Source organism: Pseudorasbora parva, chromosome 22, assembly GCF_024679245.1.
Source record: "Pseudorasbora parva isolate DD20220531a chromosome 22, ASM2467924v1, whole genome shotgun sequence".
NCBI lineage: Eukaryota > Metazoa > Chordata > Actinopteri > Cypriniformes > Gobionidae > Pseudorasbora > Pseudorasbora parva.
The window spans coordinates 11,752,685-11,777,132 of NC_090193.1; the positions used below are offsets into that span (position 1 = coordinate 11,752,685).

At 37.7% G+C, this 24,448-nt stretch overlaps 1 protein-coding gene across 37 annotated transcripts in view; it reads left to right on the forward strand.

Annotated features, from left to right (window-relative positions):
- The window catches only part of adgrl2a (adhesion G protein-coupled receptor L2a), a 136,183-nt gene that overhangs the window by 27,704 nt on the left and 84,031 nt on the right, over window positions 1–24,448 (forward strand). For 36 of the 37 annotated variants that reach the window (XR_010900836.1, XR_010900837.1, XM_067432208.1 and 33 more), the window contains exon 2: window positions 126–310. Coding sequence is in view for 35 of the 37 variants with exons in the window: in XM_067432208.1 (XP_067288309.1) it covers window positions 202–310 (109 nt within the window). In the remaining 2 variants the exon portion in view is untranslated. Of the gene's footprint in view, window positions 1–123; window positions 311–24,448 lie in introns of all 37 variants that reach the window. The other variant, XM_067432181.1, reaches the window with a different exon arrangement.

The window sequence follows — 24,448 nt, forward strand, 5'->3', positions numbered from 1 at the left end:
AAAAAAAAATCTGTGGAGGAACTGAGGCGAGCGAGAGTGGAACAGTTTAAAGGAGGAAGTTTTTATGCCTGAGGAGCTCTTCATCGACAGCCAAACACTGACAGTCCACTGTGGTTTTCTTGCAGGCTCGGAGGTCAATGATGGTTATCTCTCAGAGTGACTTCCCTGGATCGTTGTGACTACAGTGATTTCGACCCAGACATGTGGAGAGCGGCAAGTCCAGTCAGATCCAGGATGGGATGTTCAGAATGGAAGTCTCTGGTCCTCTGTGGCCTAGTGTTCGTCTTGACGGTTGTACAGAGTTCTGACGGTAAGACTTTTCTTCCACCTTAAAACATCGCAAATCTTTCGTGAAAGCAACATCTTCTCGTTATCATCTGAATTAGTCATCGGTTCACGCTGTTCTTGAGGTTGTTTTTTTTAAGAGGTGGACATTTAAAGCAGACACCATTTCTGATAGCTCAGATAAATAATGTCTGTTTCCTTCCAGACAGATAGCCTGAGGTTCTCGGGAAGCTGTGTGCATTAACACAGAGCTTGCCTTCGTTTTCCTTTTTGGTTAAATTAAAGAAAGACCATACAGTGTTTCCGAGTTCTCCCTCATCTCATCTCCGTCTGTTTACTCTCATGTCCTGTTCTAACTATAGGCCTAAACCCTACAACTGCTCATTATAAACAATATCCTCAAGTAAACACGCCTCATTACACTCTGTCCCTGCCGTAATATCTTTTTAATGCATTTTTATAATTGAATTAAATGGGTTACTGCCATAGCCATGGCTGGAAGTTTCTGCCTGTGCAGAAACTTTGAAAGATTGATTGCTTGAGGGTTTGTTCCCTGTTTCTCTCGAGTATATCCTAGAAACTTCAGATCTCATCTTTCTGATTTCATTTCGTGGGCCGAACGCTGTCTATAAGTTCGGATGTAACTCATTTGTATTCCATGCATCTCCTCAAACTACATTTTCTGGTATTTTATGAAGCTGAAACGCAAAGCAGTGATGAAGTATTGTGGAGCCGTTTTATTGATAGTATGTCTGCCTTTGAATGCCGTGAAATGTGGCTTTGTGCTCTTATAGAAATGAATCAGGGTTGTATATGCTGAATGCTATATTAGTCTGAGCTCAGACTAATGCGTAGTTGATAATTGTAGCGGTATTACTGCTACGCAAGAGTGAGGCATTTTATGATAAACCTTAAAACTGAAGAAAATGTCATAATATTGTGTCATAACATATTAAAAATGTAAAACAAAAAGTTGGCCCAGATTTTGCGTCTGCATTTTCAGAGTCTTTTCAGTCTCTTTTTTTAGTACACTTAATATAAAAGTCAACAGGACTCATATTGACTTGTTCATGTACAGTAATGGGGTGCAGGTTTATTGTTTGATAAATTAGCATCATTATTTACCAGCAATTACAGTGTTTTCTTTGAACACACTGTCACTGGCTAATTTCACAATGGGGTTTAAGTAGTTCTGAAAGAATGCTTTGCTTCAAATGTCTGGCCAATTTGCCAGTAAGGATTGTAAGTAATATGAGCCGTTCTTTTTTTCTTTTCTTTTTTTAATTATGGAAAGGGCTGAATAATATCCGTCCGTGTCCTGCTGCCTTGGGCTCATTCAGAACGAATAGCAGGGAACCGTGGCCTCAACCGGCGGCCACCCGCCTGTATTCATAAAAACACTTCATCTCCATGTTAATTCATATCAGAACTGCTTCTGTGTGACTTCCAGACAGGCAAATCACACATCTTAGAATTACCAGCGTTCTTGGCGGCTGTAGCCCTTTTGAAAAAATAGATTTAAAGATTGAACTTTTAATTTACGGAGCTAACTTTCACTTGCCTCTATTAGGCAAATATGTAACCAGGTTTTTCTTTGAGTGAATAGTTTCCTTTCATGAATTTTTTTCTTGTTCTTTTTTTGCCAATTGCAATCTTGACCTATGATGCTTCCATTTCAACTGTGGTTTTTAACTCAGAACTGGGGATTTGGTCAATCTTTTTAGATTTTTAAAGGTCATCCCTATTGATTTTTCGGATTCTAAACATATGCATGAATACAGGACTGTTGGTCATTTAAATGTCTCTAGCACATGTGAACTATGGCGGTGATTTTGCTGTTGTAAGAGGGATGTTGGTGTCTAAGGAAGGCTATATGTATTGTGTAATGATCAATGCTGTGTTTTAATTTGTTTATGTATGTTTATACCTGTTCATGCAAGCTATTGTTGACTGAAAGGTGCCACAGATGCAACAAAATAAAAAAAATAAAAAAATAAAAAAATAAAATTCCAAAAGGACATTAAGCTAAAAAACTCTCACCAGTAGCAAGAGCCAAACGATAAACACCACATGATGGTTGAAATGTGTCAACACTGTATATTTTCACAACTGAATGCTTTACTGTATAATTTTGCCATCCTTTATTAATATTAATATCATTTTTTTATAATTATTTAATTTTGAATCTTGTTAGGTAACGTGAAACATTATACATTTTTTTTTTCAATAATATGTTGATTTCTGTTCTAAGTTCTAAAAAGGAATATTATCAGATGATATTAAGTAACTTTCATCTCATCTTTAAAATATCCCCAATATATTCCAATCAAATTTGGAATAACCCTGCAACCCTGTTATAAAATCACTCATACCATGAATTTTAGTCATATCGCCCACCACAATTCTAGAACTCCTTACATTTGAATCCTCTCCCAAAGGTTAACACTCTTACCTATTTAAGTGTAACCTAAAAATCATATTTCCCACCTCAAATGGGCCCCTTATTTGGACAGCTGCTGTCCCTCTTGCCTTCAAACTCTGACTGAAATGAGCTGTCTGTCTTTCTGTCTGAAACGAGCCGTCTGTCTTTCTGGCAGAAATGAGCCATCTGTCTCTCTGACTGAAATGAGCTGTCTATCTCGACTCTTTAAACACCTCAGTTGAATGTCTGCTGATTAACAGTGAGAATATGTCACAGGGATGTCTAGAATGGCAGCTCTCTCTATATATATCTGTGTGTGAGTCCACAAATATAAGTTTTATGTTGTATCATGTGAAAGAAGGCTGGTTGGTGTTTGTGTTTTTTTTTTTTTTTCGGGGGGGGGGGGGGGGGGGGTAATCACCATATCAAGGTATGTTGAGTTGTTTCTGTTGCTGTCTCACTCTCACGGTCTTTCTCCCACCCACATGTCTCTCTCTCATCTTCTGTCCTTTTCTCCATGTCTCTGGGCTGTTGGTCTCTCTGAACTCACACACAGACAGAATTAGAGCGGATCTTTCCAGTTTCATTGATTGACGGGGTTGTGCATTTGTCTCCTCGTGTGTCAAGCAAGTGTTTTAGGGGAAAACATGTTTTGTATTGTAATTTTATGTATATTCTGGGGAATGTAAGTGAAACAAAAACAAATAGAACTAGCTATTTTGTAATTATTTTATTGATCCGGTCTCCTGATCCATTTTGGTAATGCTAACCACGCTCAAAAATAATCATAATACAAACCGCCTAAGGAAGTTTGCTGGTTCCCAAGCCTGACCATGCCAAAAACTTTTTAAAGGGATAGTTCACCCAAAAATGAGCATTCTGTCAAGTTTTTGAACACAAAGAAAGACATTTGTAAGAATGTTTAACCAAGCAGATCTCAGGAGCCATTGACTACCCATATTGTGTGTGCTGCTTGGTTACAAATATTACAAATATTGTTTCTTACTGAAGGGTCTGTTTAAATGACGTGGAGCCTGCTGTGAAAAAGCACCATTCTCTTTAGAGACAAACAAGTGTGGACAAGCTTTTCACATGCCTCAAACTCCCATCTGTGCAGTTACACTTTGTAAGGAAACATTTAAACTAGCGGAACTGATTATCTTTGAGCGGCTAAAGCCAATTCCCCTCAGCCTCAGTCCCATGGCTTTTTGTACATATCGACGTTCCGTCAATATCAATATATCTGAATTTGCCCGTATTTAGCTTCTTTATTAAGATCTCGGATCTAGATCTCGCATTCCTTTGTTTTCGGTTTTATACCTCAGACTACACAGCTCTCTTTGTGTCTTTCTTCTTCTTGTCTCCTGCTTTTTGTTTTTCCTCTTACCCAGGGGTTTTCTATCAGACTGAGGGATCAGACTTCCCATAATGCCGAGCGGCCGGGGGGTCAATACGCCCGCATTCGTCTTCACCGTCTTTCATCAGCCCTCCTCCTGATCTGTATGATAAGAAAGGAGAATAGCGGGTCGGGGGCAGACCGCTCAGCAAGGTGTGTCTGTTGTCCGATGGCCCCCTGCAGCCGAGCTCTTTAAATCCTCATTAGGATTTAACCGGGAGGAGATGCTGGTTTTAATGGATTAAGCCTCATCACAGCTGCCTCATGATTGGTGTTTGTCATGCAAAAATCAAACCGGGCCAGTCACATGTTATCGTGTTTCCTGTTCTTCCCGCGAGGTCTGAATGTTGCTGGTCTCTATTAGTGTTAGAAGTGGCTTACAACAAGAGAGCTTGCAGCATGGTTTCAGGATAATAGACTTGTGGGTGTGGGTAATGAATCTGATGAGGAAATGACTGAAACTCATTCACATTGTCGATTCATTTGCATTGTTTTGCATTTAGCCCCAATGAGCTGCATAAAGCAGATTAATGTAGGACCGGCCTTTTAACAGACTTGAATTCTTCTTGTGGCATTCAGTTGGAGAACAACTAACTAAAAAATGGCAACAATATAGGCCTAAACTACATTATTGAGTAGTGTGATAGTAAATCAGCTGTTGTCCCATAATAGTTCAGGGTTTGAATAACCGTGTTGTAAAATGTTTGTGAAAATGTTTTCTATCGTTATTTTAAGCCTAAACTTAAACGTTCCACAAATGTTGCAGTTTGGCCTGCTGTTTGTGTTGTTGTTGTTTGTTTGTTTTTGGTAGAAATACGAGAAAATCTATTTTCCAGAAGCTACAAGTTTCCCAAACTTGCAGTTTGGTACTGATCATTTTAGTAGTCCAAAATGTATGTATCATCATCATTGGTTTCTGCAAGATAAACATTGCAGATGACATTTTAAATTGAATGTGTAAATAAATACATACAATTATTCAACACATCAAGCAACAAGCATAGGAACTGTAAGTAAGAAATGTATTTCAATTAATCCTAAAATGGCTGTGATATGTCACTAGACTTTACGAAATCATGTTCATTTAAAATACTTTTATCAGTGACAACAGTAGTCCGGCCAGGATATTGTCATTTAAAAGTTGTTGTTGCAGCCCTCAACTGATGTTGATGTTGACATGTTGTGTTTTGGCCTGAAGCTCCTTAGGGGGAGAGGGGATACACCACTCTACGGTAATAGAAAAGTGATTGGGGTAACTGTTTTTCACAATCTTACATACACTTCACTACTTCAGCGATTTAGCATATGGCTTTGTATCAGTGGAAACCCGGGAGTATATTGGAATGATCATGACCCCCCCCCCCCCCCACACACACACACACACACACACACACACATATCCCCCCAAGACGAGAGATGTATGTATTTTATTTCTGGAAAAAATCCTCAGATGACGCAAATATCATCATTTTGAGTCAGAGGAGGGTTTTTTGGCTAGAGGCTACAGCCAGCCGAAGGCGCTATTTCCGCATGTTTTCAACCCGTCCATGGGCAGCTGCGGGGATTCATGTAAACAGAGTGGTGTTTCGACTTCTCAAATTAATTCCTATAAAAGTTAAGCTTCCAAAGGCATGAACTGAAAATGCGCCAGATGCTATAAATGTATGCTGCAGCCGCGCTGACCTCAGCTCTTGTGACGAATGTAATCTGTCTCCTGCTGCATTTGTGTCGTGACTCTCGTTCGGCTCACTCACATGTTATTGAACAGACACATTCAGTTTTTAATTGTAGTGTATGTTCTCTAACTGAACTGATTTAAGTAGTGGTGGCTTTGGGAGTGGCCTCATAGGGCAGCAAAGCAAGTGCATTCTGGGAGTTGTTGTCTTTCAAACCCATGAGACAAAAATACATTTTCTGTCTTTTCTCAGTCTAGGCACCAAATTCAAAAATAAGTTCTACTACAATGACCCCGTTTAAATACAAAGCATAATGCTAAATCACTGAAGTAACCATTTAAGCAGAAGCCCTTAGAGTTTTAGAAAACCAAAACGGCACCATTTTCTTCAGGTAATAATTTAATTGATCTAGTTTCTGAATCCTATCAACAAATCAGCAACAATTGCAGATTTGTTTTTTAGTGAATATAAATTCAGTCAAGCTTAAGATATTGCCTGCTTAAGCAGTTTCAGTGTAGTGAGTTACTACCTTTTGTTAGTTGACTACTTTTTTTTTAGGAGGAGCTTGACTGTAAACTGAAGTACTTCAAATTACTTGGCAAGCTGCAGTTTCACAGTTGCTTCCTCAACACTGATGGCATTAGAGAGAAATACCTGCTCTTTCAGGCGCAGTTTCAGCTGAGAAGACAACTATGCATTGCTTAAATTGACAGTGATGAAGACCATCTCTTATTACAGGTTCCTGAGTGTTTGCAGGTTTTCAGTAGATCTAGCCCACATGAGTTGGTGTGTGTTGTGTCTGTGTCTCTGGCTCTCTCTTATCTTGTTTGGTGTCAAGCTGGTTGGTGAAATGATGGGTACAGCGGCAGGAGGTCACGGCAGACCCACCAAAATCAGACCTTATACCTTATCTTCTTGTTAAAGCACATATCAAATCTAAACAGAATTGTGCTCTGGAATATATTTACGATTCGGCTCTCTGGCACTCCTAAGACTGTTTCTCTGTAATGTGGTTGTTTAGGAGATCTTGAGGGGGTGATATCGCGGGGAGATACAGGCCCTTATTATAACCATCTTTGTTTCACTTCTCTTGTTTTTGTTTCGAGTCTGAAAGATTCGATCAGACTGATGGATGAAGCCGAGAGATGGGGTTGTGGGTTCGCCTGTGAGACGTTCCAGTCTCGGATCTTTGAAAACAAAGATGAAAAGATGCATCACTGTTACTCATCTCCTTTCTTCTGTTTTACTCCTGAATCTCTGATCATCACGACTGATCTAGAAGACTAAAATCAAGATGGCGGTGATGCTGATCACAGAGACAATGTCTTTCCCACGTTAACTTGTTTAGATAATAGGTCTCTCTTTAACTTACTGGAACTGAAGTCGTTTTAACAATGACATGGATGATTCACCATTCAGCAATTATCCATTTCATTTTTAAAACGACCTCAGTGATATGTACACTGTAAAAAAAAAAAAAAAAAAAAATTGTAATGTCTCCAATTGAACATTTTCTAGTGACTGATCACATCTACATTTTTCAGTTGGCCGTATTGAAATTCTGTGAATTGATGCAGTTTAATTAACAAAAAATAAATAAATAAATAATAAAAATAAAAAAAAATATAATATATATATATATATATATATATATATATATATATATATATATATATAGAGAGAGAGAGAGAGAGAGAGAGAGAGAGAGAGAGAGAGAGAGAGAGAGAGAGAGAGAGAGAGAGAGAAGGAGATAGATAGATAGATAGATAGATAGATAGATAGATAGATAGATAGATAGATAGATAGATAGATAGATAGATAGATAGATAGATAGATAGATAGATAGATAGATAGATAGATAGATAGATAGATAGATATTGATTGATTGATTGATTGATTGATTGATTGATTGATTGATTGATTAAGGAAATATTAAGTAAAGATCATGTTCCATGAAGATATTTTGTAAATTTCCTACCGTAAATACACACACGCACGCACGCACGCACGCACGCACGCACGCACGCACGCACGCACGCACACACACATTTTTTGGCATGCTCAGGTTTCAGATTTTTTATTAAAGCTTATTTAATCAGCATTCAGATGATGTATAAATCTCAATTTCAAAAAATGGACACTTACACAGAGATGATAACTGTGTCGTTTCAAAACTGTTTATATAGAAGACAGAATAGATTGCAACAGTTCCGGAAGTAAAAAATATTGAATACATTTTTTTTTTCATTACATTTCTCCATCGGTACATTTATTTTTAATGATAAATTATAAAGCTTCAAAGACAAACCTTCTGTGAGCTATGAGGTTGTAACTTTTTTTTCGTTTTCTTTACAGTGAAAATAGGAAATCTCCCAAGAGAGATTGTTTTGGCTGTACATCTAGAAAAAAAAACTATTATCCAACTAAAGCAAGTTTTTGATTGATTAATTTCCGTTGTAAAAAATCATTAGTTATTTACTTTGGAGCCGCTTACATGACACCATTTTCAACCAAAATAGAAATCTCAAAAAGATTAGGATGTTCACACAGATCTTTTTTTTCATTACAGTGAGCAAGCACAGTCAAAATCAAGAAGAGGGGAAAAAGCTGCCTAATTATTATATATAGTTCTGTTGGTTGTAAATGTGTGAGTGTGAGTAAATTTATATTTTTTGGGTTGAACTATTAATTTAACAACAACTAAATATAACATAAAAGGTGACTTTTGTTTTGCTTCATTTTTAAAGTATCACAAGACTATAACTTAGCATTCCTCAGTTTCTTGGTATATAAATTAGGACAGTTCCCATTTGTGTGGCCGTCACAGCAGATGTTGCAGTCGTTCTTCAGCGGAGAGTGTATCAGTGATGTCATCTCAAAGATCGATGGCTGAAAATGTGCAGCAGATTCTGTTACTCACAGGGAGGTTTGTTCTCGCTAGTCCTACTAAATGAACTGTATCCTGTTGTAGTTTAAAAAAATGCTTTGAGGTAGACACCCAGACAAAGAATCATTCCCAAGAACAAGATTAATCTAAAGGTCGGAAAGCTGGTGTTGTTAAGTTTTAACTTTGTGCCTTGGAATTGAGCCTTTTACAGAAGGTTGATGCTGATATTTGGGACGTTCTATAAAATGTGTGCCTTTTTTATTCCGCATTAAAATATGTGTAGATATGATAATAATGAATTTCATGTAATTATGCATATAACTATGGTAACAAGAACACTGTAAAATAAAGTGTTCTCGAGAGAGAAATTTCTTGAGAATTTTTAAATGAGATTTTCAAAATGGAAAAGGAAACTAAGGTATTGTGTTTGCGCAATTATATGCATTTTATGAGAACTGCATGTAATGTTGCATTTTTATTTCCCAAGCGCTTGAATGGCCAAGCAAAGTGTTTATCTCTCAGATAAAAAAAAATATATATATATATATATATATATATATATATATATATATATATATATATATATATATATATATATATATATATATATATATATATATATATATATATATATATATATATATATATATATATATATATATATATAATATTTATTTATTTTATTTATTTTTTACGCTGAAGGAGACAGCTTGAGACTGTGGCTTCAAATACCAGGTTTTCACCAACATTCCACATGATTCAACAAGGTTCTGTTTAAAGTTAGTTTAAAGCCCAAAATTGGTGCATAAATCCCACTGCTGTGTTTGAAACAATGATTTAAAAGAAACACCTTGAATCTGGTCTATGTCCGCATGATTTATACATTCTTTCCTAAAATAATAATTATTGAATATGACATTTTAATGTGGAAAAAAATCCCCAGTTGACACAGCATTCCATGCTAGTGTATATATAATACATTGGAAATAGCTCATGTTCATTCTTTTGTTCAGTCAGTTTTCTTTTTGCTGTAGCATCTCAAGCATTCTGGGCCATCTGCGCCTCGTCTCTGCAGTCTGAGTGACTGACTACATTCCGATATTTTTCAGACAGCATCAGACACGTTTTCAAACACACTCATCCTTTCAGCCGGACTACAGCGGGGGCTGTTATGTGCTGAAGAGTCTGGGTGCCTGTGATTTTGCAGAAAAGTGGTCCAAAAGAACCTGACATTCATACATTTAGAGTAATGTTGACCAAAGCCAGTTCCCATGAACTTTGTAAAACAGAGGCTCTAGTGCTTTCTTGTACCGTTCAGACTGCAAACATGAGGTCTTGAGTTTGAAGGAGAGACTTTTTATCAATCCAGAGTTTTTTTGTTTCATTTTGTTTTTTTCACTTCATGGGGTTCTTATGTTACGTGGAGACTTTTTCTCTAATGTAAGTGAATTCACTGACTTTATAGTTGATTGGAAAATAAATAATGGTAACATTTTAGTTTACGGTCCAATCTTCACTATTAAATGGTTTTAAATAATGCCCCTTTTTTTCCAAGATGTAAAATAAGTCTCTGATGTCCCCAGTGAAGCTTGATGGTATGTGAAGCTTACCACTTAAGGTAGTATGTGAAGCTTTAGCTCAAAATACCCCATAGATTTAAAAAATATATATAACATGTTAAAATTGTCACTTTTTGAGGGCGAGCAAAAACGTGCCATTTGTTTGTGTCCTTTTAAATGCAAATGAGCTGCTGCTCCCGGCCTCCTTTCAGGAAGAGGGCGGAGCTTCAAGAGCTCATGTTAACTGCTCATACAAACACACACTGAAAATGTCAGAAACTGTTCAGCCTTTTATGTAAAAACTGGAGTCGGACAATGACGGAGAGACTCAAGAAGAAGTGATAACGTAGAATGCATGGGTATATGGGTATTTGGGCAGGGTTTATGCACATTTTAGGGGGACCCGCTTTATATTAGGTGGCCTTAACTACTATGTACTAAAATTTTAATTAATCATTTGATACAATGCACTTTTTTTGTACATACTGATTTTTTAATTGTACTTACATTACAAAAAAATACCTGCATGTAATTATGTCTGTAATTAATTTCTGTAGTAACATTTATAATTACACAGTTGACACTTCCCTTACACCCGACCCTACCCTTAAACTTACTCACACCACCTCACCTGTCCCTAACTTTACCCGTATCCCACCTCAATATCAGCAAAGATGTTTTGCAATACAATTTGAACTCAGTAATTTTTTTTTTGATGTAAGTATATAGTACTTAAGGCCACCTAATATAAAGTGGGGCCTTTTAGGGTTAGTGATGTTACTAACCAGTGAATAAGCTACCATCAATGTAATCTCTTTAACAGAGAATATCTCCCTTTGCTTTGAACTTTGAGCGTTGTGACTGCAGATGTTGTTTATGATCAAATAGCAACATTACACACTAGCTAAAGTTAAAAAAGTAAAATCATAATTAACCCCCTCTTTAACTATTTGCTTGCTTTTTATCATCCATATTACTAGGATTATTAATTCTAAAGCAGATATCAATGCCTTATTCTGCATGAACATTTTATACATCCCATAATCCAACCCAATGCCTACACTTAACAGCTACCTTACTAACCATTAATAAACAATTAGGAGTTTGTTGAGGTGATAGTTAGATCATATTTGAGAATTGGACCCAAATCTAAAGTGTGACATAATCAGCTTTAAATACTTATAAAACTTCAGAAAAGCAATACACACTAAGTGCCCTACACACATTTATTTATTAGCACATTTTAGCCTTGGAAGTGTTTTGGAGGCATATCTTATTTTGTACCGGAGGAGGTGTTGTCTGTTTCTAAAGCACATTATGTGAACCTCAAGGTCAAGATTATTAAAACTACATCCAAAGAGCTCCAAGCCTCAACTAGTTCACTTTTTTATTTACTAAGAAATTGACATTTCTGAGAGACAGAAGTTTTACATAATAAAACTGATATTTAATAATAATAATAATACTAATAGTAATCACTACACCACAATTTTATTTATTTGTTCCCATGTGTGTGCTTTTCAGAACTTTAGTACATTCTAGTTCATATTTAATAAAACAAGCCACTACGGATGCGGTAACTCAGTTTTCCATTTGATTTTCAGTTATACTGGGCTCTGTGAGGATTTATTCTAGACTTTAATACGGTATAGTGTGGATTGCAATCTTGTTCGTTTGGATGGAATAGGTTTATTAGGATATCAGATTGTCATGGACCATTAACGGCATGTTACCCAAAAATAGAATACTCCAATATGTCTCTGTAAATGTCGGCAAACCCTTTGCCCTGGGTCTTTCTCTTCTGTTGTAGTTAAATGAGAATTCGAACAAGGCATATAAGCACTAATTTCTGTCAGTGTGAGCAATAGAAGCGGACAGCGTCCGGGGTGGAACTATCTCACCGTATATCTTGCTAATGAATACCCATAGCTTGTGAACTTAAAACCATACAGCACAAGTGTCATATAGGCCTTTTTATTTCAGTTTGTCCTTGCATTTTTAGTGTCCCCTCGAGGGGTTTTTAGATATGAAGCAGGGTGTGAAAGCCAGACGCTGGCGGTGCAGTTGATGCTTCGTCAATAGACGACTATAAAGGAAGAATTCATGACCTTGATACGGCCCATTGTGCTTAATTAAGTGTAAAGGTTGATTTACATGTGTGAGTCAGTGCGGAGGTTGTTGGTCTCACTTGTGCTACTTAACAGCACTGAAAAACACAAAGACCTCAGAAATATGTATAGTGGCTTTTTATCTAATAGATGGACTTAGTCATTAACATGTGATAACTATCATTTCATGTCATTTTGAAGATATGTAGTGTCAAGGATCTTTAATGCATGTTAAATAATTACATAATTCATGTTAAAATTGTCATTTGTATAAGTAAAATGTAAAAAACAGTTTGTTTAGGGTAACACTTTAGTAGGAAAACGTATTCACTATTAAAGGGTTACTTCAGCGATTAACATATGGCTTTGTATCAGTAGAAACCCTGGAGTCTATTGGAATGATTGTGCTCCTCCCCCTCATATCCCCCTGAGATGAGAGATTTATGCATTTTATTTCTGGAAAAATGCCTCCTATGATGCAAATATCGTCAATTTGCGTCTTGTGAGAAATTTTTGGCCAGAGGCTAAAGACTACAGCCAGCAGAGGGAGCCATCTCCGTGTTTTCAACCCCCACATGGGGGGTGGGATCTCACTCACAGCACTCAGCTCGAGCAGCTTCAGGAGCAAAGTGAGTTTTTCAACTTCTCAAATTAATTCCTATGAAAGTTAAGCTTCCAAAGCCATGAACTGAAAACGCCCCAGACTGCACATGCACTGTGAATCTATGCCGCGGTCGTGATTACCTCAGCTCTCATCACTGGAGCTCATTCAGCTCATCACGAATGTATGTAATTTGACTCCTACTGCGTTTGTGCTGACACTTCCTCAACGGCTAAATCACATATTGAACAGACACGTTCAGTTTTTAGTTGTAGTGTCTGTTCTCTAACTGAACTGATTTTATGAAAATAAACGCGGTCACGGTGGGAAAGTGAAAGTGATCCAGTAATCTAGTAGCGGTGGCTTTGGGAGTGGCCTCATAGGGCATTGAAGCATTTTGGGAATTGTTGTCTTTCATCCCCATGAGACAAAAATGCATTTTCTGTCTTTTCCCAGTCTAGAAAGCACCAAATTAAAAAATTATTTCAAATTTCTTCTACATTAATGACCCAGTTTAAATACATATTCATCTTCCCAGCGCTGACGTACCCCTTTAACTACAAATTTGCCTTTATAAACTCCTAATTTACTGCTTATTAATAGTTAGTAAGGTAGTTTTTGTAGTGTTTAAGTTTAGGTATTGGGTAGGATTAAGGGATGTAGAATAAGGTCATGCAGAATAAGGCATTAATATGTGCTTTATAAGTAATAATAAACAGCCAATATTCTAGTAATAAGCAACTAGCTAAAAGTGAGAAATGAACACTAAAATAAAGTGTTACTATATAAACGCCAACGCCAAGGAGATAGGCATGCAACTAGTTGTATAAGATTGTTCATGATTTTTAAAAATAATTTCCAAGTAAATTATTTAATTTCATTTAGAATTTAAAAAAAAATAAAAATTAATAGTGTCCACATGAGAGTCATATCAGTAGCCATGTTATTTTACATGGAGCGGGTCAATGTGTTCAGATAACATGGCCAGTCCATTACTAATCACTTTATCTTTAACACTTTTACTTACTGAAAAAAAACAAAAACAAAAAAACATATATATATATATATATATATATATATATATATATATATATATATATATATATATATATATATATATATATATATATATATATATATATATATATATATATATATATATATATATATATATATATATCTGAACACATTGACCCTCTCCATGTAAAATAACATGGCTACTGATATGACTCTCATGTGGACACTATTAATTTTTATTTTTTTAAAATTCTAAATGAAATTAAATAATTTACTTGGAAATTATTTTTGAAAATCATGAACAATCTTATACAACTAGTTGCATGCCTATCTCCTAGACATTTAGACGTGTGGGAATCATGTTGCTTTCATATGTTTTTGATGGTTTTTGGGGGGTGGGAGGCATCGGTGGGCTCGGTGTTGATACCAATGGTAAACTTAAAATCAACTAACTAGTAATGTGAAGATTTTTTTCATAAAGAAAAAGAAAATAGATAGATAGATAGATAGATAGATAGATAGATAGATAGATAGATAGATAGATAGATAGATAGATAGATAGATAGATAGATAGATAGATAGATAGATAGATAGATAGATAGGTAGATAGATAGATAGATAGATAGATAGATAGATAGATAGATAGATAGATAGATAGATAGATAGATAGATCTACCTTCCTCTTTTGTCTTCATCCTTTTCTCCAAAAACGTATTTTAGGTGGATTGATCAATACAGTAAAACATTTTTTTGTTTTGTGTTTTTTCAAAGCATTTGTCCTGTAGACTGCAGTCCTCATAATACATTATATTGTGTGTTGAGTCAAAGACGTGTCAAAGATAAGTAAAAGACTTATTTTACACAAACTTCCCCAGCAGACTGAGTGAACATAATAAGTAACCTGCCAAATTGTCTAGTGATTGGACAGCGTTACTGATTTTTACCCACGTTTGACGGGGTGGTGGGTGTCAAATTCAAACCCTGGCGTCACACTATTCAATATGTAAAACTGATTTAAAAAAAAAAAAAAAAAAGGTCTCAGCAGAGTTACAAAAAGGGGAGGGGCTGGACCTCATGTAAATGACAACAAAGATTCCAGTTTTACAAAGATTCCTCTTAACAATGTGAGAACCAGCAGGGTGTGTTTTACAGTCCTACCCCAAACTAAATGACACAGTGTATTTTTTTTTTTATTGTTTTTTTTTTTTTTTAACCAGCATGTACCTATATCAAAGAACCTCCTGATAGCCTGCCTGCTGTTGCCATGGAAGAGAAGGATGCAGATGAATTGGGGCAAATGGTGGTGTTGAATACCAATGAGCTCAGGAGCGATAGCTCACAAACATGGCTAACGCTTTTTTGCTAAACTACTTACACTGTTTTCTTTTTTCCTCTTTTTTTTATGTGTGTGTTTTTAGTGGTCCAATAATATGTTAGGACAATGGAAGTGGTCAGTAAGAGTTGCCATGTTGTATGTATTCTCATTGAAACTCAATATCTGGATTAATACCAGGCTTCAGTTTCCAATGTGGACATTTAATAAAGTTATAATGCTAAGATTTGGCCACAGAATACTGAAGATGTTTGCTCGGACCCACGCTGAGGGTTGCATCCTTATCGTAGCTTACCGAGCTTCAATAAAAACATTTTTTTGTTCCCCACACAAATCTCATTCAGCCTGAGAGCGTCTCCCCTGTTGAGGATATTTGCATTGCCCTGTTGTTCTCCCTCTGGTGAGACCTGACTTCTAAAGACAACATGCCCTTATAAAGGATATTGCGGGATTATGGAAACCGCTCTGTGGGAGGAAGAGTCGTCTCCTCATTGGCGTCTTTGCCTTCCATAGATTTCTCTAGTATTTGGCTAGCAGGGAGCAAGAAAGCGACAAAAAATTGCAGGTATCAAGCTGCGTCTCCAGTGGCAGCAAGCTGATTCTGGGTATTATGGGTCCCTTTCCTCCTTTAAAGCTCCCCCAGTAAGCAACGTCGTCAACCGCAAGTGTGTAATAACACTGGCCAGCTTTGAAACTGCGAGCTCATTTACAAACAGCTGTAGCCATTGACAGGACAAAGCACAGTTCAAACTACATTAACAGGGATTGGCAAGCATGATGAGGTCCGGAATCCTTTTGGTTCTCGGTGGGACAGCATGCCGTGTCAAGCTTGAATAACCATATTAAAACTCTTTGCTGTCGGCCCCAGTGGCTGTTCCCAGAAGACTGTGAAAGCAGTTTAGATCTCACCTCAACCTTATTGCAAATACCAGAACCGCTGCATTCTTTTATCATACACGAAAAGCGCAGAGCATAAGGGACTCTTCCGTGGGCTGTTTTCTTGAGTCTGGTAATATTTCTTTATTAGGTGACACGGTGACATGACTCATCTGTTTGTCATCTGGCTCCTCGGCGGTCGGTACGATGGAGCTTACAGCAGACCGATGATGGTGATCTTTATCACTCGCGCTCTGTTCATTACCCCTCTGCAGTGACACTCATATCCTGGCAGATGGTCACTTTCCGATTGATTTGCCACGTTGGGGAGATTAAAATATTATGGCTCCGAAGAGACCGTCCGCTGTCCTCGTCAAATTAGCATTTTTGCCTGGCTGTTGCTCACAGAATGGGTCAATGTCACCCCAAAGGTGATGACGGAATTAGAGTAGGATCATGGGAATTGGGCAGCAGAGATGCAGGAACTCCTGACTTACCGTCACAGCGAAAGCTGATCCTGGTGTTTCCTGTAAGGATGCTGGGACTACTAGCTGTGCTTATGGTGGGTGTAGCTATCGTATAAACACGTCTATACTTACTAAATGTGTTTATTGTGCAATTAAAAAAATAAAAAAAAATAAAAAAATAAAAAAAATATATTTTAAACAGGTTTATTTATTGTTTAAAGACCATCAGTTGTGACCTGTACAAACAAACCATTGCCCGGTTTCACAGACAGGGTTTAGACTAAGCCAGGATTAGGCAAGTTCAATTTAAGTAGCTTTTATAAATGTGCCTTAGAAAAGTTTCATGTCAATCTTGAGTACCTATAGAGTAGTACTGCATCCTCCATATCTCCAAAAAAACCTTTAGTTTCAAATAGTCTATCCGGAATAAACGGAGCTAAAGAATGACGAGTACGTGCAGCTATTACGTTGAGAGTGAAATTTGTGACATCCTTAAACGTGAAAAAAAAAACACACACAAAAATGAAATAAACGTTATCCTAAATAAACCATGGAGATCAATCAGATTTAGCCATACATATATGATCCAGAATCAGATCTAGAGGCTGAACAGGAGCAGCAACGACGACTACAGCAGGACGTCTCAATGGTATGTACTGTAACTGTATTTGCTTAGCGGCTTGTCATGCTTGCGAGTTTTACAACATTTGTGTGTGTTTCCTTGTGGTTTATGAGGACATAATTTGGTTTATGGACTATTGTATGCAATTTAAAGGAAATGTATGTAAGAAATGTATTTCAATTAATCATAAAATGGCCCTGATATGTCACTAGACAATAAGAAATCATGTTATTTCAAATATTTATATTACGGGCATATAACAGTAGTCCGGCCAGGATATTGTCATTTAAAAGTTGTTGTTGCAGCCCCCAACTGATGTTGATGTTGACATGTTGTGTTTTGGCCTGAAGCTCCACCCTCCACCTATCGACCAATCACGAAGACAGTAGTGTTTCGGCATTCGGGTTGCCAGCTCTGCTCTAGTTACCACAGCTGCAGCTACAAATGTTCCTGCTGATCGTGCAGCCTATCTGGCAACCTCAAGTCAGGTGGGAGGGGGAAAGGGGATACACCACTCTACAGAGTCATTTGTAAGTGATTGCAGTAACAGTTTTGGCCACAATCTTACATACATTTTCTTTCATATTAGCAGTAGCAACGGTTTTACATGTCAGACTAGTGCGTGTTTACATAGAAAAGCAAAGGAATAATAGCGCATTTGAATGAACGAGTCGATAGCTAACAACACAAAGACATTTGAAGTAGTTTTACTCACCGCTTGCTTCCAACAAACGACCATGAACCTTAATTGCTGGAACCACTCCATCTTTCAGCATTAGACAAGCTACAATTCTAGAGCAGTACCTTGTTTATAAACCATCGAACAAACAAAACACTTGCACAACTCCGTTGCTGCTCCGGAAAACAAACTCCATCCACTGTCCCATTTAAGCTGGGTTCTTTGGGAAGCTGTTTGGGTTTGTCTTGGCCTGACAACCAAAAACACACTTCTTTGGTGATATTGTTGATTTCATGAAGTCCTGTGACTGCAGCAAAGCCGACTTCCCTAAAGTGTTTGCTCTCTCGCTCTAGGCGCACAAAAGAAAAGATCCCGGGAAAAGATCCCGTACAAGGTGTACGAGGTACAAGGACATTCTGCCTTATTTGACTTTCCGAAATTTCCGAAACTTTCCGAAAATTGTGAGAGACCTGGATCAAACTTTCTTTTTTTTTTTTTAAACTTTGTCCATGTTTAGGATTGGAATCCAAGTCTTTAACAGTCTAAAAAGCTCAGTATGCATGACACAGCATTTCATGACCCCCTTTAAGATATGTTAGTGTGAACTGCTTTCCGTTAAAACAGCTCAAATTCATTTTAGTCTGGGACCAGCTTAAGCCTTGTCTGTGAAAGCGGGGGCATGTCATTTAAGCAGTAATTTTACTAAAAATAGCACCTGACTAGCATCTGTTTACCTTTCGACAAATCATTTAGCACTATCAGATTAATTCATATTCATGAGCAAAGCTGGTAAGCTTTACAATGTGCCGCCCTCCCTTTTCTCATCATCTCTGTGCTACCAAGAACACTTTACTTAAATCCTTTATGTACATCCTTTATATGCATTATAAAGGTATTCAATTATACGTTAGGTGATATTATTATTTGTATGTTACTAATTTTGGCTTGCAAATTACTAGATGAAAATCACTGGATATAGGAATTAAACTGCTTGCGGCATGTTTTTTAATGCAGTGTAATAAGATGCATTATCGGAACCTCTTTGCCCCGACATCGTACAAAATCTTGTGTAATTAAAAACACATGTATCGTTTTTCCCCGACGAATCTCAGCGGTACAAAAGCACCTGTATGTATAAAAACATTTACACGGTAACAGAGCTCGACGAGGTTAAATGGGAGGTGTATTTGAGCCCTGATTAAAAGGCTCTCCCACCAGTCGCACCAAGTAGATCTGTGGAGTCATGTACAGCAGTGCAACTGATAAGGTAGGGCTCTGAAAGGACTCCATTGTGTGTCGGCGTGGGGCCTGTTCACTGGAGTTCAGAGTTTGCTACCTATCTACCTGAAAGGAATTGAAAAGCGACCCTTGTGGTGACTGACCAGAATGACTGATAAGCCTCAGGGGGAGATTATAGCGATTATGGCACTGCTGGAGAGGTTGCCATGGCAATGAAATTGAGCATTCTCTTTAATATATTATTTACTGCCTCCGTTCCTGACCCACGTCATTTAATCAGGAGAGCAGGAGACCCATTCACTTTTAAAAGCACCGGTTCATGCACAGGAAGCTCGCACACCTCTGCCTGTGTTCCGCACGGCATAATACAGATATGGGAAAAAAAAGAGCAGGCTGAGCATAAACTATACATGAAAACCAGCCCAACAGCCAGTTTTCACATCGCCGCAGGAAAGGCACAAGAGGCAGTCCACAGGCTGTTTCTCTAAAGCCAAAACAAACAATAAAAAAAGACTGGATAACTTAAAATGTTTTGTCATGTCAAGCCTGCACTTGAAAATATTCAGGCCCCATATGACACATTTAAATTCTGTCCACTTTACTTAAACATATCTGATTCTGTCTCAACTTAATTTAATTGTGTTCAATCAACCTAATATATTTAAAACTGAAGTTCACTTAATTCATTTGTGTTAAAACTACATTGAATATTTGAGCTGACATAACTAACGGGGCAGTGGATCCATAGTTCCCAGCATGCTTTGCAAGGGACTGTGTTATGAGAGTCAATTTAGGGATTAAAGTGTTACTTTATGTGTTTTTCAGTAAAGGGAAATATGTTGTTATGATTGTGTTTAATGTTCAGTTATGTTGGACATTGAGGAGTTTCTGTAATTTGTTGGTTATTATGCAGAAGAGTGGTGCCAGTGTTTAGGCTGTGGGCACTTCTACACAAAATCATTGGATGGAATTTCTGCTCTCAATTAAATTTGAGTTTGTCCAATGACTTATTTTTGCATTTTATTTCTAAAAATAAGCTTGTTGTTCTTTAAAAGTTTTAAAGGTAAATTAAATTGATAAATGTGTTCACCTTACATGATAAACTTTTATAAATTTAACATAGCATTATTAAGTAAACTGCACATATAAGTATTATGTAACAGTGTAAAATTCAAATGGTTTGTATTTATTTAAAGAAATTGTGTCAGCTTAACTTGAATGTCTTGTGTTCATATAACTAAATTGTTATATGTAAAAATTGCTCAATATAGTTGTATGACCCCATTTGATGCATCTTTTTTAAGTAAATTCAACAAGCCATTTTTTTTTAGTGTGGTATTAGACAAATTAAATACATTTTATAGCAGTTTTTATGTGAAGTGCTTCAAATGGCAAACGAATGAGTAGTTGATTGAAGTTTGAAGACATTTGAATATTACGTTTGAATGAGCAATCTCATAACTTTGGGAGTAGAATGGCTGACCCATCGCTCAGTGGGCTTTGGTCATGTTACACAGGGCTGAACATGTCAAAGTCAAGTAGTTAGTGGACATCACTAAAGCTTCTATAGAGGAAACTTTGGCTCCACGTCATTGAGGTGCAAATGTCTTTCAAATGGACTTTGTCCTTCCTGCTGTCTGACCAAGAATGCTCATTGACCCTGACCGGCTAAAACCAGAGCTGAAATTATATAAACGCTCAACTTTGAGACAAAGGAGGTGGTGGATCCTTGGCTTTATTGAGATAATAAAGGAAATTAAGCAAGAGACGAGGATCTGACTTCCAAATCTCTCTATGCAGCATAATACGTAAAAAATAATTTTCCTTCCCTTGAAAGAATTATAATCCGTTTCCAAACGCTATTGGGTGTACTAATCTAAATTACTTTTCTTTCTCCTGAGCAAAATGCCAAATTTGGTTTCTTTAGTGTTGTCACTATGTTTTCCCACCCCTTATTGCAACGTCTCTTTATTTTCTAAAATTAAAACCAGGATTTTTTTTCTTCAGTCATGAGCCTTAATATAATATTATCTTTAATAAAACTGGATTTTCACATTTTCTTCAGAAAATGTGAAAGGTGGTTGCCCATTCAAAACCCATCGCTACAAGTCTAGGATTTTGTTGTCATTGTGTTGGTTTCTGGGGTGTTCTGTCCATCTGTCCATCGTTTTTTAAGTGCATAAATGTTTATATGTCCATCATATAACTACTCCACACAGCTCCAGGGGGTTAATAATAATAAGATAAGTATAATAAGAGGGTTAATAATAAGAGCTTGTCTGTGTGAAGATTGAGCAGTGTGCATTAGCGCCAACTGATAACAGCAGCAACGAGCATTCACCATGATATCAAAAACAACACAATTTTCACAATTCTCAGTATCCACTCTGGCAAAAAGTCATGAGGACATGTCCCAGCCATCCCATCAGTGCCATCAGCAAATTACGCCTATGAATTATCTTATCAGATTTTCCTTTGATGTGAGTTGTGTCAAGAAGGATTCAGTCTACTTGGAAGAACATCGGGGCCACATCATCCTCAATCATAAAAATCCAACATGTTGAATATTTACGAGCAGAAATCCTGTTGTGTGGGGGGAACCCCATGGACAAACGTCCATGCACTCTCTAGATTGTCACGTGGAACGAAACGATACCCACTCAGAAAGCAAGCTGACGGAAGACGGAAGGATAACATTAGCTAATCCAAACCTTTTTCCTTCTCTTTCCTGACAATGTTCTGTAAAAAGCAATCCAAACATTATCACTATTTCCTTTTTCCCCATCCTCTGCCATGTTTTTTTTTTTTTTGCTCTAAAGTCACGTTTGACCACAAGAAGTTTCCCTGTTCACATTCGGGAATCTGGTTGTTTGTGAGTGGAATCTGTTGGTGTTTGTTGTGCTGAAAAAACTGTGAACTGTTTCAACGTCATGTGGTCTAATACGATTTTTAAAATATTTTAGTACGGGCCAGCCTTTAAGCAGGTCATGAAGGACATATTTATCTATAAGAATTGAATAATCATTGACCTTTAGACTTTATCTGATGGTTTAATAGACTGTTTGTTGGGGGTGTTTGTCTTACACGTCAGGAGTAATGTGTCCTATATTTGCCCCACAAAAAAAATCATTAACACTGTTCATTAGTTAATCAACTGCTTAAAATCTGCAGTAACAAGCTCCTTTACTGTCAGAAATAGTTAGTCAGACTGAAGCAACGAGAGATTTAAAGGCATTTGGTTAACATGCACTCTGGTTGAATGTTAAAAATTTGTTTAAATTTAAAAGCAGTGGCTGCAAGAAATTCGCTGTAATATATATTTCATTAACTGATATAATGTTAATGTTCCAGCCTACTTGAACTACTTTAATCAGCTTTGTAACATTTTTACAGTATAGTGAAAAAAATCCCTCTCCACAGAATGAAGTCTTTCCCCTTAATTAGATTTGGAAGTCTGTCCCTTTCTCTCTCTCTCCCGCTACTGTATAGATTTGACCGTGTCCTGAAATATCCGTCCATAACAGCGTGAGTCAGCAGTGACTCCAGGCCTAATCAATTGTCCTGCTTTTGGAAAGCTGTTTATGAAGCAGGCTCCAGCAGACTACATGATGCATGAACTGTGCTGGTGGGCGTTTCGGGCCTCTGGCAATGGGAATGCGTTTTAATGTAATTCCCAGACACTCGAGAAGTATCGCATGTTGTAAACTTGACATGCCAGGCCACAAAAACACGTCGAAGTTTCTCATTATCGTCCCTTCCACGCCCTCAACATACTCTGGTTTTCCTGGTGTTCTGGTGAAATGAAAGAATGGAGTGTGGTTGAGAGGATCAAATCTGCTGCCATGTGGCGGAACCGCAGCTCAGGAAAAAGGAGAGTTTTAGCAGAGCCGATCGGATGAGGCGAAAAAGGGTTTGGCCGTGCTATTCCTGTGTAGTTGGAGTCTGAAGGGAAAAGGGCCGAGTGAGATAATGCAGCCCGGTCTGATGGACACCGCCGCAGCCCCATTGATCCGCTCAAACACCATTGTGACCTCGCAATCGAGTTGCATTAGTGCACGGTGGAATTTAGGCCAGGGAAAGGGGCCGTGACTTCAAATGTAAAAGAAAAAGACAGAAAAGGCCTGAGCAAATAAATCATGATCAAATTTAATCACATTATCTATGTCAATTTACCTGAATGCTTCATGAGCTCTGATCGCTGAACCAAGTTCAGCTGATCCACAACTTGTCCATTTTAAAACACATATACTTTCGGCTCGGTACGATTTCATGATGTTCAACAAAGGATCTTATGATCATCAAAGCTGCATTTATTTGATCAAAAATACAGTAAAACACAATATTGTGACATATTATTACTATTTAAAATAATACTTCTATTTGAATATATTTGTAATTTGCGATCATTACTCCAGTCTTCAGTGTCTTCTTCTTCTTCTTCTTCTTCTTCTTCTTCTTCTTCTTCTTCTTCTTCTTCTTCTTCTTCTTCTTCTTCTTTTATTTTATTGTGTGTGTGTGTGTGTGTGTGTGTGTGTGTGTGTGTGTGTGTGTGTGTGTGTGCGTGCGTGCGTGCGTGCGTGCGTGTGTGCGTGCGTGCGTGTGAGAACCAAATACTTTTTTTTTTTTCAGGATTTGTTGATAAATAGAACGTTAAAAAGAGCAGTAGTTGTTTTAAATAGATTTGTTGTGTGGCCATTTAAAATCTTGTCTCTTATTTTTGAATTCATTGTCGTGAAAAAAAGAAACAAAAAAAAAAAGAAACAAAAAAAAACGTCCCTGGTTACGACTGTAACCTTAGTTCCCTGAGAACAGGGAACGAGACGCTGCGTCAGCTGACGCTATGGGGAACGCCTCCAGCGTGACCGGTGTCTGAAACGTTTATCCAATCACATCAGTCCTACTGACCGGCGACAGCCTCTGACGTCATAGACGTGCGACCAGGAAGTATAAAAGGGCGCCTTGCAAACACAACCGCATTCAATTCGTCTGAAGGGACTGTTTACAGGCAGGCAGGCCCCGAGGTATGGCAAAAGTGACGCAGCGTCTCGTTCCCTGTTCTCAGGGAACTAAGGTTACAGTCGTAACCAGGGACGTTCCCTTTCGAAAGGGAACTCGAGCTGCGTCAGCTGACGCTATGGGGAACGATATACCCACGCCGCCATGCCGAGGGGAGTGCATGCCCACTGGCAGTGACCACTGTCAGGACAAGCAAATTCAACTGAAATGCCTGAACCACTCCCCCTCTGGTCACATTAGGCTGTCAGTGACAGCATTCCCTACG